At 40.3% G+C, this 15,717-nt stretch overlaps 1 protein-coding gene across 1 annotated transcript in view; it reads left to right on the top strand.

Moving 5' to 3' along the window:
- Positions 1–15,717, top strand: part of COL4A5 (collagen type IV alpha 5 chain) — a 137,196-nt gene that overhangs the window by 44,596 nt on the left and 76,883 nt on the right. The window contains exons 3-8 of the mRNA XM_070952119.1: positions 6,812–6,901; positions 9,274–9,318; positions 9,796–9,840; positions 9,948–10,010; positions 12,269–12,322; positions 14,748–14,774. Of these exons, the coding sequence (XP_070808220.1) occupies positions 6,812–6,901; positions 9,274–9,318; positions 9,796–9,840; positions 9,948–10,010; positions 12,269–12,322; positions 14,748–14,774 (324 nt within the window). The remainder of the gene's footprint in view (positions 1–6,811; positions 6,902–9,273; positions 9,319–9,795; positions 9,841–9,947; positions 10,011–12,268; positions 12,323–14,747; positions 14,775–15,717) is intronic.

Raw genomic sequence — 15,717 nt, 5'->3', positions numbered from 1 at the left:
GGTCACTAAACAAAATGGTTGTAAGTTGAAGGCTGCCTGGGTTTGTATCTTTATAATATGCCAATTATTCTGTTGTATGCCTTTTTCAAAACATCATCTTCCAATGCTCTGCCTTCTTCATTTTGACCCAAATTCTGATCCCTTTAACCTAATTATTTTTTCCCCCAAAGGAAAAAAAAATGTTCTCTGTTTTTAAAATTGATGCTTGATGTGCCATAAGTATCCCATTATAGCCCATGATTCAGATTCTCTGGAAAGAGGCCAGAGTTATAATTTCCCCCTGAGAATTATCTGTGCTGTTCAAACTTGCAACGGTTTCCAAATCGAGGGAATTTATGTGTTTGGAGTCCTTGTCCTTTAAAAAAAAAAAAGTCTCATCCAAGCTTTCAGGTTTAAGTTTGGACTTGTTTGAACCTTCTGTGAAAGTAGCAGGGCAAATGTTGGGGTCTTCTTTTTAAAGCGTCGGTCACTTAGAAGCAGAATATTGAGAATTATACCCACTGCCTTTTTAATCTTTTATCTTTATAAGTCTAAAAGCAGTGAGTTGGGAGATTTGAGGGATTTACCTGAATTTGGAAGGTGAATTCTTATTAAGATTCCAGGCACTTTCTCCAATGTCTTCCCATGTGCAAGATGTTGCATTTTAATTCACATGGACCTTGGACTGCCTATAGCCATTTGCTGGTGTCCTCAGTAGCTCTCTATTTCATGCAAGGATTAGGTAGTCCTATGAAAAATTTTTGAGTGAGAAGCTATTCAGTGGCAGTCTCAGAATGTAGGTCTTTAAGCCAAGTAGGATCTTAAAGAAAACTCCCAGACGGATGTCCAAGAGATGTAGTTTTAAGTTTACACTCAGCCAAAGAAGTTCACCATATGACTTTAAGCCAGTTATTATCTCTTACCCCAACATATCTCACAAGCATGGGACAATGGAGGAAGGAATGCCATGTCTGTTGCTTTGAGCTCCTATTAAGTAACAAACAATAACCCCAATAAAGATTAACCTACAATGCCAAACTTGATGTCCATCAAGTCCAATGTCCCCTAATACCAACCAGATGTCCACCTGTGACTTGAAGACACAGTCTCCTTCCCCACTTGTATTTGGATGAAAAGTCCCAGAATTCCCCAACCAATGTGGCATAACCTCATGGGGAGTTCTGGGGGAGGGTCAAAGGAAACCAAGTAGGGCAAAGTTGTGTTAGCCCAATCTCAATATTAGTCTGTGGTATCTTATTTGTGGATTGCATGTAAGGATTATGGTTAGTTGCTATTGCTCACGTATGTCCTGACAAATTAGTTGGTTGCTTTCTGGTTCATCAATCTGTTTTTGCAAAATGAGCAAATTTTATTTAAATCTGCTCACCATAAAAATATTTTGAAGCACCTGAATATGGTGGGAAGTTAGGCTCCTTGCTGTCACTTTCTTTATTTAAGATTAACCATGGCTTGTTTCAGAAAGACCACAATATAAATTAGGCTAATAGTTACTTTCTATTGAACTGACAGTTTGAATTAATTTGATTCAACAAATCAATTTGACAATTCAAACTGAAAGACAGATGGCTCAAACCGAACTGTCATTCCACTTAGATCTTGGATGATTCAGTTATCTTTATCATAAATCATGGATTGAAAACCACAATTACTTATAAATCAAATGATAACATGGTTTTCCTTGGCCACAACATGATGTGTGAATCCAGTTCTGAATCTAAGATAGCCCTCACATGAGAATTAAGCCTGGAAAAACTAGTGGGTGAACACACATGCTGCCATCTTGTTTGAAATGGTATAGACTAAGTCTCCTGCTTGAACACAAAGTTGGACTAGAATATCTCCAAGGTCCCTTCCAGCTCTATTCTGATTGATTGATTGATTGATTGATCTTAGTATTCCATACATACTTCTTTAAGTTTTATGTTTCAGAATTTTCTGAACCTTGACCTGTCATTATTGGGGTCAATAGAAGCTGAGATTCTGGGTTAAAGCTAAGTAGTAAATTTAAGTAGTAGACTTAAATTTCACTTTCTGAAATTCCTTCCTTGCAAATTTCATTGCACTGCAATGCAATGCAGGTAATACAACACATCCTTCCTTTGGATTTACCATGTCTGAGTGCAACCCAAAATACACATCATAGTCAACCCTTAAATATCTTGGAACTGTTAGAGTTGGCCAAAATGTTTTGATTGTAAATGCTGCAAGCTTGAAACCCCATCTTCAACTCTGATCAACTCTCTGAGCTGCTAGAACAATGTGAGGAAAACTCAGAAGAATATCTCCAGTATAATCTGAACAGCATCCTAATGTTTCCCCTTAAGGTCAGAAAAAAACCTGCTTCAGGCTTAAAATGTCTTGAATTTGAAAAGTTTGGCTCACTGCCTAGTTGCCAATAACGAACATGTGATTTTTTTTTTCACATGGACTATGGGTTGCATTTGGTCAGAAATGGGTTGCATTTGATTTGGGTTAGCTCAGAGGGATTCAGCCAATGAACCACACTTGGCCCTGAACCTAAATTGCAGAGCTGAAATTTAGTGGCACATTGCTATTATAATGCTGATATGATTTCAGAATTTTCTTAAACAGGAACACAATAAAAGAGGTGAACTAACTCCTCCCAAATTCTTAAGGCACTTGTTTTACAGAAGTAAAGCTCTCTTTGAAGTGTAGCTAGATTCTGGTGAATTTACAAAAATATCTGGGTTTTTGTACTTTTTTTTTTGCAGCAACATGGCTGCAAAAAATGATAGTTTGTCACTATCATTTGCTGTGATGCTTGTTTTGAATTCTCATTCTAGCCTACAATCCTAGTCCCCATCCAGATATTAACCAGATCTGACCCTGCGTAGCTTCCAGACAAGCACCTCTGCTTTCTGGCAACTACAAACTCCCTTAAACTAAACTTGACTGGTGATTTCTCGGAATTGTCCATCTAGTTTCCTTAGCAACACTACAGAAATGAAATGCTTTTTCTGCAATGTTTTATTAACTTCCAGTCTAGTCTACAAGCTCACCATTCCCTTGTGACCATTTGTCTAATTATCAAGGCCCAGCCTCCTTAATTTTTTAAGATTGGCCAAGGCTCTGGGCCTTGCCATCCTTGTCCAAAACACTAGAAAAAGTGAATTCATGTTTCGAGTCCTTTCTCCTTGGGGGACATTCCAGTCATGTCATAGAAGGTGGTGGCTCAGTGGCTTAATGACACTGGAGATGATCAGCTCCAATAGTTCAAACCCTTTCACTCACAAGTATAGATAGATAGGTACCACTTTGGTGGTGAGATGAGCTGGTGCTCTGTGCAGGCAGTCAAGATTCCTGATAGCTCTGAACCTTCCTAGTTGTGGCATCCACTTGTGAGGCAGTTCTAGGAAGGGAGGGGGCCTTGGGTAACGCTGCAGGAAAAGCCCCTCATCTTTCTCTCTGGTGTGAAGCCAGCTCCCCCTCCTCCCAGCGCACCTTGGGAAGTGAGCAAGTGTGTCCTATAACAGCTGGTACCTTGGCAAGCCAAACAACCACTCTGCAATAGCATTTTGATCTCCTGGCCATTGTAACAACACCATATGTTAATAATTATAACAGCCATGTCCTCTTTCTCTGAACAGAGGGAGAGAAAAAACTTGTCTTCCTAGCATTGATGTGTATGAATCCATGCAATGTTCTCAGCCTATGCTGTACTCCAGAGAAAAGATTGTCCAAACCAATAGATAGAGACTCTTGTAAATACTAATTCATAGTTTGAGAAATTGACAGACCTCTCTGTTTCTTGGACTTCCCTCCCCCCTTTCAGATGGCACAGTTAATGGAAATAGGTTTTGATCTTGCTTCTGGTGTTCTTCACTGAAAACAAACCCTTTTGTCCATCAGCAGGAAACAACTGTGCTGCTATCCACAGTGTGTGATGCAAATAGAATATAACAAATGTTGCGTTGGTGTCCCCCCCCCCTCAGCAGTTCTCAATCAAGCTAATGAAAGAGAACTTACTCTCAAAATTCCTTCCAGTGAATAAAACTTTCATAGAAATTCTTCTAAGTGGGAATAAGTTATTTTTCAGTGGTTAGATTACCAAGGCACGTATATGTGGGTGTGTGGGAGAGAGGGAAAGAGTGAGAGAATGTCCTATTTTTCACAGTCCATCTTCAGGGCTTCGCATGTTTTCATTTAATCTGCCAAAAGGACATCCCAGGGGCTTTTTCAGAAATGGGAAAGATGGACAGCCAGGGTAGTTTCTGATATACTTGGTGACCGCAAGTCTCATGCAAAGTAAGCTAAAGAAGGAAACCAAGCCAGTCCATTAGGATAGTACAAAATCAAACATTCCAGGATGAAACACATCAGTTTGGGGGCTAGGCTGCCTCCAAAAGACACAATCTGTTTCTGGTTTGAGGAGATTAACTTCTGGAAAACCTGCCAGCCCACCCCCAGCTCAGCTGTCTTGGCATAACAATTTAGTGGAAAAGCAGAACCTTCTGGACTTTTAAAGGACATTGTCTCCCCGGAAAGAGTTGGACTTCGATGGATGGACTTGATTGCAGCAGCAATGAGTGTACTATTGAGAGCCCTAAAAGACCAGGCTGAGCCAGGTCAACCTGGAGAAATGTGTCCATTTCATTAAGAGTTGACACCTGCTTGAGGGCACTTAATCAGACCAAGATCACTTCTTGTTTGTATGTACGCTGAGAGCTTATGCACCGGAGACAAATTCTTTGTGTGTCCAATCATACTTGGTCAATAAAGAATTGTATCCTATCTATCTATCTATCTATCTATCTATCTATCTATCTATCTATCTATCTATCATCTATCTACCTATCATCCATCCATCCATCCATCCATCCATCCATCTATCTCTATCTATCTATCTATCAATCTATCGATCTATCGATCTATCTTATCGATCTATCTATTATCTATCTATTATCTATCATCTATCGATCGATCGATCTATATCTGTCTATCGATCTATCGATCTATCTTATCGATCTATCTATATATTATCTATCTATCTATCTATCTATCTATCTATCTATCTATCTATCTATCTATTTTACTATCTGAGCTTTCTCTTTCTAAACTGTATCCAACTGATTGATTGTAGGACAATGCAGATAGTCCTTGCCTTACAACCGTTTGTTTAGTGACTGTTCAAAGTGACAATGGCTCTGAAAAAAGTGACTTCTGACCTTTTTTCACACTTAACAACCATTGCAGCACCCTCATGGTCACATGGCCAAACTTCAGATGCTTGGCAACTGACTCATATTTATGACGGTTGCAGTGTTCCTGGGGTGATGTGATCACCTTTTGTGACCTCCTGACAAGCAAAGTCGATGGGAAAGCCAGATTCATTTAACAACCATGTTACAACTGCAGCAAGAAAGGTTGTAAAATGGGGCAAAACTCAACAAATCTCTCACTTAGCAACAGAAATGTTGGGCCCAATTGTAGTCATAAGTCAAGGACTACCTGTGTATTGCAGAACCTTTATAGGTTTCTTGCTGGACTGAAGTGGGATCTGAATTGCAGCTTTCCAGGGAACAAAAAATTCATCCACTGCAAATTTTGCTGAACTTTGAATGCTAGTGAGCCAGAAAAGCATATAAAGATAAATGAGGTGGCTGAGAATAGTTTTAATATCTTGATTATCATGGGACCATTGTCATCCTGGTCATCCTGTGCATCTCAGTCCAGAGCCAAGAGAAGAAGAATTTATAAGTGCTAGGTAATAACTTTAATAAAATAACAAATCGGGCATTTATGATCCTGGCTGCAGCCTTTTGCATGGTAAGAGTAAGGGAAAACATCGTGAGGAGCCTGAGAAAGAAGAGAAGGTTATTTGGACATCAGCAATCAGCAGAGAGATCTTATCAAAGGTTTATTTCTTAAGTGGCAATTGACTCTGGGTTGCAAATCTTTAGAGACTCCACCTTAAAAAACTTGCTAATAAAGGAGATGTGGAACTTCCTGCCACAGTGTCCCAAGTTTTCAGTTTATACTGTAGCCCTAATTCTTGCATTAATCCATTTTACTGAAATATATTTATTTTATTTTTATTTAAGAAAATGTAACTCTAATATATATCTATTTTAATATATCTATTCAATCACTGTAATTCTTGCTTCTTTGACAGAGGTGGTAGTACTTTGCATAGATTAAGCCATGAGTCTGTTTCAATTCATCTCACTATTCTACTCTAATACAGAAAATTCATAAAGTGCATTTAAAAATAAAGCCAGAAATTTTTCTTTTGGGCTTAATTGAAAAGGACTTGGGGAAAAAAATAGAACTTTGATGTTATATATGTTGATAGCAGCAAGACTACTTGGACATTTCGATTCCCACCATGGATGGATGGCTGCAAAAGTTGATGGAATTAGCAGAAATGGCTAAAATGGACTGTTTTGATCAAAGAAAAAACATACTTTTGTTTCTACTTGGAAACAGCTTGTGGACTTTGGGTGGGGAAAAAATGAAACGTTGATTTTGGATTTTACTGATTAGATAGATTTGTTGTTATAGAAATGGCTAATTTATATTATTATAGAAAGTAAAAAAGTTGAGGTTTGATATGCCTTATTCTACTGCACCAGAGGGAGACGGAAGTCAATGTCTTTTTTTTTTCTTTTTCCCCTTCTTTTCTACACTTCTCTCTTTCCCTTTTCCTCCCTTTTGTTTCCTACTATTTGCTTTTGTATTTTTGTATTTTATATTATAAGATAATAAAAAAAAACTGTAAAAAAAATCACCCCACTTTTCCATGCTGTGCAGAGAGCAAGCTCATTCATTGTTGTTCTTTTCTTGGGCCCAGGGTGATCGAGGTTTCCCAGGTTTGCAAGGCCAGCCCGGTTTGCCTGGCTTCCCTGGCCCAGAAGGACCAGCTGGATCCCGTGGTGAGAAGGTGAGTGATTGGAAATAGCACTAGCACTTAAGACTTAAATACTCCTTCACGGTGCTTTTACAACCCTCTCTTAGTGATTTACAGAGTCAGTGTCAGTCCTGGAAGCCTCGGAGTCTTTTATCGTTGGGGGTGTTACTTGGAACCCTGACATTCAGCCTATGGGTCCTCATTTTACCCACCTTGGAAGGATGGAAGGCTGAGTCAGCCTTGAGCCTGGTGAGATTTGAACTGCAAAACTGCTGGCAGTCAGCAGAAGTTGCCTGTATTACTGCACTCTAACCACTGCACCACTGTTGCTCTTTTTTTTTTTTTAATTTGATTTATATGCCGCCCTTCTCCGGAGACTCAGGGCGGCTTACAATGCGTTAAGCAATAGCCTTCATACTTTTGTATATATTTATACAAAGTCAGCTTATTGCCCCCACAAACCGGGTCCTCATTTCACCTCCCTTAGAAAGGATGGAAGGCTGAGTCAACCTTGAGCCTTGGAGAGATTCGAACCAGCAGTAATTGCAGGCAGCTGTGTTAATAACAGGGTGCTTAGACCACTGTACTATCAAGGCTCTTTTGGATGCTACAGTTGTCAGGGTTGTACCATCTTGGATGAGCTGTTTACAGATGTTTATTTTGCTTTCTATTAGGAGACTAGAGTAGTTAAAACAGCAGAAGAGAAACTGGCAGACTTGAGTCTCACTTTAGGCCCAAAACCAACTGAGATGGCTTTGGACCAGTCATTCTCTCTCAGCCTTAGAAAGGAGACAAGGGCAAACCACTTCTGAAAAACCTGACCAAGAAAATTGCAAGGATTTATTCACATCGTCACTAGGAATCAGGAATGACTCATAGACAAAGTAAGAGACAATCTGATGTAATGATTAAGACACCAGGCTAGAAACTGGGAGAGCGTGCTTTCTAGTCTCACTTTAGGCACAAAACCAACTAGGTTACCTTGAGCCAGTCATTTTCTTTCAGACCAGAAGTCAGCCTGGTCTACTGGGGAAGGTGCTGGACTAGAATCTGAGAGTTCTAGTCCCATTTTAGGGTCAAAACTAGCTAGGTGACTTTGGGCCACTTCCTCTGTTTCAGCCCAGGAAGTAAACAGTGGCCAATCTGCGGCTCTTGAAGAGCTTGGTGGCGCAGCAGACTAAAGTGCTGTTAAGTAACACCAGATGCCTGCAATTACTGCAAGTTCAAATCTCACCAGGCTCAAGGTTGACTCAGCCTTCCATCCTTTCGAGGTAGGTAAAATGAGGACCCGGATTGTGGGGGCAATAAGATGACTTTGTATAAAAAAGAACACCACTTGGGGGGGGGGGGCTGAAAGCCCTACTAAGCAGGTATATACAAAAGTATGAAGGCTATTGCTTAATGCATTGTAAGCCGCCCTGAGTCTCCGGAGAAGGGTGGCATATAAATCGAACCAATAAAATAAATAAATAAATCACTTGTGAAAAATCTTGCAAAGAAATCTGCAGAAACTCATGCAGGCAATCACCAGGAATCAAGTTTGTTTTGAACATTATGAGAATCAGTTTGGTGTAATGGTTAAGGTGCCAGTCTAGAAACAGGGAGATGTGAGTTCTTGTCTCACCCTTAGGCATGAAGCCAAGTTGGTGACCTTGAGCCAGTCCCTTTCTTTCATCCCACAGCCCTCAGCAAGGTTAAGCCACAGTATGTCTGAAATCTTGTCAAGAAACTTGCAGGGATATGTCCATTCAGTTGCCAGGAGTCAAAAACTAACCTGAAGGCACATCCAGTGATGGGATTCAGTCAGTTCGCACCTATTTGGTAGAACCGGTTGTTAACTTTCTAAGCAGTTCAGAGAACTGGTTGTGGGGAAGAAATCTTATTTTGTTTTTTCCCACTTTACAGGGCTAATCTCCTGTAAGGCAGAAAGGAAACATTCTGGTGTTGTTTCTAGCCTAATTTTTATTGCCCTGCTTACAGAAACTGCCTCTCTGGTTAACCCTTATTACATTGTAACAGCTAAGCGCCATCGACATAAGTGACGTTGAGTTGGCCACGCCCACATGGTCACGTGACCACCGAGCCACGCCTACCCAGCTGGTCATTAGGGCAGAGAACCCGTCGTTAAATTATTTGAATCCCATCACTGGGCACATCCACCCATACCCAGGAGCCTAGTGGACTTCCTTGGATAGTTGGGTTGCCACTGTGAAAACATACTGCTGGACTCAGTGGGCCAGGGACCTGACACAGCAGAACATGCTTATGTTCTCATGTTCAGGTGACGGGTAGGCAGAGCATGCCTTTCTTTGTTGAAGATGTTGCATGGAGGTCTGCTTTTCTAGCAAGGGATCTGTTCCTGCCATTGATGGCCTTGGTCACACTTTGTCTTCTTCTTCTTGCAGGGTGATAGTGGATTTCCAGGGCCTACAGGACCCAAAGGCATCCGAGTAAGTGATTTTTTTAAACATTTCTGGTATAAAGCAGAAAGTAGAAATGAGCCACCAAGGGTTGTTTTTGATAGTGACATACAAACATATTATATGCATGCATACATACATACATAGTTAAGACTTATAAGCACACCCTGCTTCCTTCTAGCACGGATGATGTTCCCTAGTTAGGAACTAAAATGTCTGCAAGAAAATGACAGCAACTTTAGAGAGCACCAAGGATTCCACAGTCGTCGTCCTCCTGTTCCTCCTCCTTCAGAAGCCCCACTGCTTTCTAGCCCTGATGATGTTACCTAGTTGGGTAATGAAACATCTTCAAGAAAACCACCAAGCTCAGAGAACACTAAGGACCCCACAGTTCAACCCTGAACCAGAAATATTCTCTGCTCTGGGGCCTTTCTTTAAAATAAAATGCTGTTTTCCTCTAAATATTAGAATAATATCTAACTCGATCTATGATTTTTTTTATCTTAGGGTCCTCCAGGCCTACCAGGTTTTCCGGGAACACCAGGACTTCCTGTAAGTAAATTGTATTATAGTCATGGTGGCTGAATGGCTGTCTTTAAAACCAAGCAACCAACCATCATAATCCAATCAATGTCTGATGTTCTTCTTTCCATATGCAGGGACTACCAGGTCAGGATGGACCTCCCGGACTCCAAGGTATCCCAGGATGCAATGGAACAAAGGTGGGATTGGCTCCTTTGGAAGCATACAACTTTTCTAACTAATGTGGGACTATGGTTGTAGTAGAAGAGGGTTAATTGCATATTTGGAATTTTGCACATATGCTAACAATACTTGCCCCAAATGTTTGGCTGCTGGGATTGGCTGATTTGTCATGGGGACATGAGGACCTTTTCAGCCAGAAAGTTTCAGTTTATACAAACAGGATAGGATATAGCACCAGACTGATTTGGAAATGTTTAAGCAGGGTTGGGAGACCAGCAGGAAATGCCAGGGTTAGGTTGAGAAGGCAGTGGCCAACCTATCTTGTTCTCAAGAAAACTTTCCAGATGTAGCTGTCCAATTAATGGGGCTGGTCTGACCACATCGAGGGCAGCATTCCTTTAAGTTGTGCAGAATATGCAGAGTGACCAACGTTCTGCTAATTACAGAGACTGCACTACTGCAATGGATCCATCTCTAGACTCTTTTGTTTGCAAAGCGAAGGCTTTCAAGGAGACAAGAAATTCTGTCTAGAACAGGCACTTCATGGAGTGATTGGCAACTTGCAGTCAGCAGGTCAAATGTGGTCAACCAATCTCTCTTTGGGGTCTTTAAATCTCCAAGGATGGACTGCTGAAATTCAGTGGTTAAGTACCTAATAATTGTGATAATTTCCAAGCTAACAATGGAATAAATGTATAAATGAAGCAATTATGGCTACTTTGGTTTTCAACTCCCTTCTGGAAAAACAACTGGGGGAAGGGGGGAGAACTGACAGTTCTGGCTATGTTTCCTTGGAGGTAAATTCCAAGGTTATATCTTGACTCTTCTTTTCATTTAGCAATTGCCAAGATGATCTAACAGCATTGAATAAATAAGTGGAGTAGATGTCAGCTTGACATTTCAGCTCAAAACTTCTGATGAGGCTAATCATAGGAGTAGTGACTGAAGGAATGTTCCCTGTCCTTGATTTTGCTGTCCAAATACAGCTGGAAGGTGAAAGTAATCCATGGGTACATGAGACAGTTGAACACTGAATAGCAAAATTTGCCATTTATCTCAAGTGCTTTGAGTAAGGATAGCCAATGCTTTAGATTCAGTTCCTTTTTAAAAAAGTGTTCTGGAATGCAAGACGTAGCTAGAGCCCCTGTTTTAGCTCTTCAAAACAGCTGCATCTTTTCCTAGGATCCCATAATTAATGCCTTGTGCTGCTTCATTTTTGTGTCTGTCATGCTTCCAAAATCAATAATAAACTGTGTTTCTAACTAGTAACCAGTGTTCCCCCAACCAACCACAGTGTTTAATCTCTTGTTCCATGGAGAGGAAGCACTTGACCTTGTATCGCTCAAGGAATTGTAGGAAGTGGACCATGTTAATCTATGGTGGCAAAAATCGGGAGTCTAGTAGCATCTTTTTTGACTCACAAATTTTATTAAAGCTTTTGTGAGCTGCAATTCAATTCATTAAATGCATAGATTTACTCAATTGATGTAGGATTTAAATTTAGCAGCTAACCACTACACACATCCAAAGAACTAAGATGCAGTTCATAAAATCTTATGTCTTTTAATAACATTTGTTAGTTGGAAATGGTGCTACTAAACTCCTGATTTCTCAGGATGGAAAAATCTTTGAAGAGTTTGCCCATAGTTGGCCAATAAATGGAATGTTGGGAATTATCAGGATAGTATCTGTGGCTTTGGAAAAGAGCTAATAAAAGAGGAAATAACCATAGCATTAAAATCCCTAAGTCAGCTACTTTGGGATGGTGGCAGCAATCTGTGAAGCATAGCAGTTTATCTCCAAAATAAACTTGGAAGAAATTATCCCATTTCTGAGCAAACCAACCCAGTTTCTTCATCAAGTGGTTTTAGGAACAGCAGGAGCTACAAGAATAAAAGAAAGAAGGAGAGGGAGAGGGAAAGGGAAAAAGGGAAAGGAAAGAGAAAATTGGGGAAAGTCTCATATGATTGCAGGTTGCCAACTCCCAGAATTCAGTATTGAGCAAAAAACTACCTCTCTCTGCTCCAGTTCTAATTTCTATGGAGATCTATTGGCATGTTCATGAGATGCATTTTGTAAGCAAAGTATGTAACTTAGATAAAATGATTATCAAAAAATAATAAACATAGATCATAGTCTTCCAGCCACCCATCCATCCATCCGTACATAGGGAATCATTTTGCTTTTAAATTGTGACATTCCTTCACTATTTCGCAGATGTCCAAGTTGGGCCACTGAAGGCCTTCAATGAAAGTTTTCCTTCTGTCTTCTCTAGGGAGAACGTGGTTTTCCAGGCAGCATGGGTTTCCCAGGTTTGGCTGGACCTCCCGTAAGTAAAAGAAATATCTTCTTGTCAGTCTTACTGTATACTTGGTTCTGAATAGTTTTTGAAGCCCTAACCTGACTGTTTACTGTGTTCTATGCTATGTTCTTCAAGTTCAAACCTGTAGACTGCTTAGGGCCAAATGGAGAATAGTAAAATATTAGTTTTGGTTATGCTAGGGTACCAGTAGAATTCACCTATCAGTGATGTCTCCGTTGCTTTTTTAATGGAGCTTCCAAGAATATAAGTTTATTTGTTTATTTAATTTATATACAGCCTATCTTGCTATTTGGGGCAACTCTACACAGCTATGATATGCTCTAAGAGGGAGCTGGGTGATTAAGAAGATAGATGACTAGATAGACAGGTAGGCAGGCAGACATTTTGATATGTGACAAGATAAGCAGCAAATAAATTTAATAAACAAAATTTAAAAATATATGACACCTAACATTCAATCAATCAGAATATAGCTGGAAGGGACCTTGGAAGTCTTCTAGTCCCCCTACTCAAATAGGAGACCCTATACCCATGACGGTGAACCTATGGCACCTGTGGCACGTGGAGCCATATCTGTGGGCACATGAGCGTTTCCCTAGCTTAGCTCCAGCATACATGTGTGCACCGGTCAGCTGATTTTCAGGCCTTCCGGGCCCACCAGAAGTCAGGAAATGGGTCGTTTCCGGCCTCTGGGGGTGGGGGAGGACGTTTTCGCCCTCCCCAGGCTCCAAGAAATCCTCTTGAGCCTGGGGAGGGCGAAAAAACGGGCCTACCGGGCCCAGCGGTAACCTTTATGCCATTGCATGCCAAAAGTGGGGGGAACGCAGGGAGGGTCACACGCACATGAGTGGGGGTGGGTGGGCATGGGGTGGGTGGGCATGGGGGGAGTATTGAATTATGGGTGTGGGCACGCACACACACGACCCCCCTGTGTGTGTTCTTACTATCAGGAAATTTCTTCTTAATTCTAGGCTGCTCCTTTCCTTTATTAGCTTCCATCCATTGCTTCTTGTCCTGCCTTCAGGTGCTTTGGAGAATAGGTTGACTCCCACTTCTTTGTGGCAGCCCCTCAAATATTGGAAGGCTGCTACCATGTCACCCCCTTGTCCTTCTTTCCTCTATGTTTCACAATCACAATCACAAGTTATTTAACATCTTTTCTGTTAGATAACTTGTGATTCTCCATATCAGTGTTCCTCAGACTTGGAAACTTGAAGATATCTAGACATCAACTCCAAGAATTCCCTGTGCACCGGCTGGAGAATTCTGGGAACTGAGGTCCATAGATCTTCAAGGTGCCAAGGTTGAGACACACTGCTATAAATGCTGCTAATCACAGATGTCCGGGCTGTTAGCCATACCTAAGAATACTGGAAATTGTAATTCAGCAACATCTAATGAGTCACAGGTTCTCTGGCCCTGATATTGAGGATATTTTTAAAAATTAAATCTGAATTCCATTTCCACCTTCAGCTGGGAGGAATCCCTGTTGAAAATGCTAAGACTTCTTTCTAAGTTAACTGTTCCAAGATTTAGAACAAATTAACCCAAACATTTAAAAGGCAGCAAAAATGATTAAAGAGCCAGATATTTATATAAAAAAACCAATCAACTGATTCAAAGTAAAAATGAAGACAACATGTTTACTTGGGATCGTGAGCCAACAGAGGAGATGCTAGAGTGATCTCTTTGGGGAAAGATTTCTATTAATTATTGGTATCTCTGCAGATGTTTGAAAGATTCAAGAAGTTCGATAGAGCTGAAAACTAAAGATCCCAAATTTTAAGCTATAAATATACAAAAAAAAAAAAAAGCATATTCCTCAATGTTCATCTAAACCAGTGTTTCTCAGTTTCGGTTACTTCAGGATGAGTGGACTTCAGCCCCCAAATGTTGATTGGGGAATTCTGAGAGTTGAAGTCCACGTATCTTAAAGTGTCTGTGGCAGTTCTCATCCATCCAGGTCATCATTGTCCCAAAGGTGCTTTTATTTTAAAGGCAATTAGATTTTCTGATTTCTTTTAAGACTTTTCGCTTCTCATCCAAGAAGCTTCTTCAGTTCTAAGTTAGTTAGGAATGAAGAAGCTTCTTGAATGAGAAGTGAAACATCTTAAAAGAAAAATCAAGAAGTCCAGTTGCCTTTTTGAAAAATCAAAAAGCACCTTTGGGGCCCCACATCTTAAATTTGCTGAAGTTGAGAAACACTGCTCTGAGCTTTAATTACCTATATTTTGCTCCATTCCTTAATCACTTCACTCTTTTCATTGAATTTAGAAAAGATAGTCTGAGCTAGTCTAATTTTCTATCCTTTTCTTTTAATCAAACACGGAAGTCGAGGGAGGCTGAAGGCCAGCTCTCTCAGTCCAGACCAGAATCCAGTTTACAGAATCCACAGTTTATTTTTAATTCTTTATCTCTCCTTTTTCTACAGGGCCCACCTGGTTTTCCAGGAATGAAAGTAAGTTTGCTTTCCACAGTGTAGAAACAACAGTTTGAGCATGTTGTTTCCTCTAATTATTAGTACCTGGTAGCTGTCATTGATTTTTCTGGCTTTCTTTCCTAAGAGATGCTATCATATGTAAATAAATTTCTAACATAAAAGAACTGACAAGCCAGCTTTGGCACAGATGCTAGAAGGGATGCATTATGGGCTTCTCAGGTTTCCTCAATATTGTGTTGAAACACAAACTAAAATTTTCTAGAATTTTCCATCCTCACCCCATTTTTCCTTGCAGGATTTTATATTTCTACTTTTTTATTATAAGAGATGAAGGGTCTTACCATTTGGATCCCCCCCCCTTCTGTTGCAAATGTTTCCAGCACTTTTCAGGCTTCTTGGTGCCCATATTCTAAATAAAATAAAACAAAAATCTCTTCCTGGGGTTTCACCAAAATGTGAGAAACCACAGAAGCTACAAATTGCTAAAGAAAAAAATGATACACTCAATGACATGCATGCACAACATGCTCTTTGGCCCTCCTGTAGCTAAGAAAACTGACATCGCATTTAACAAAGTTTTCACCAAACATCACTGGACACCAAGTCCAGTTCTCCAAGTCCAAGTGGAATGATAATACTCGATCATTAACAAGTGGTGTGTAACTAGCAAGTTTGTATCTTGCAGTACCCTCAATAATTTTCTGAACATGTATATTCATGCATTTTCTATTCCTTTGTTGAGTTTCCAGCTACTTACTATTGCCCCAGTCTAAAAGTATAATCTATGTTATTGCTTAATGCCTTAATTTGCATATTCAGACATTACGTTGAACCTTAGCAAAGATAAGTGATGGTTTGTAAACCCGACTTTCAGGTGTTTTTATTCTTCTCCATTCTTCAGTTCAGGCATCCTGCCAAGCTCTGATCTAGCTTTGATGTGGTATCTGCATTGAATCTGAGA

The sequence above is a fragment of the Pituophis catenifer genome, unplaced genomic scaffold (genome assembly GCF_029215685.1).
Source record: "Pituophis catenifer annectens isolate HBS135680 unplaced genomic scaffold, rPitCat1.0.hap2 SCAF_11, whole genome shotgun sequence".
Lineage (NCBI taxonomy): Eukaryota > Metazoa > Chordata > Lepidosauria > Squamata > Colubridae > Pituophis > Pituophis catenifer.
This window is presented reverse-complemented; position numbering and strand designations above follow the sequence as displayed.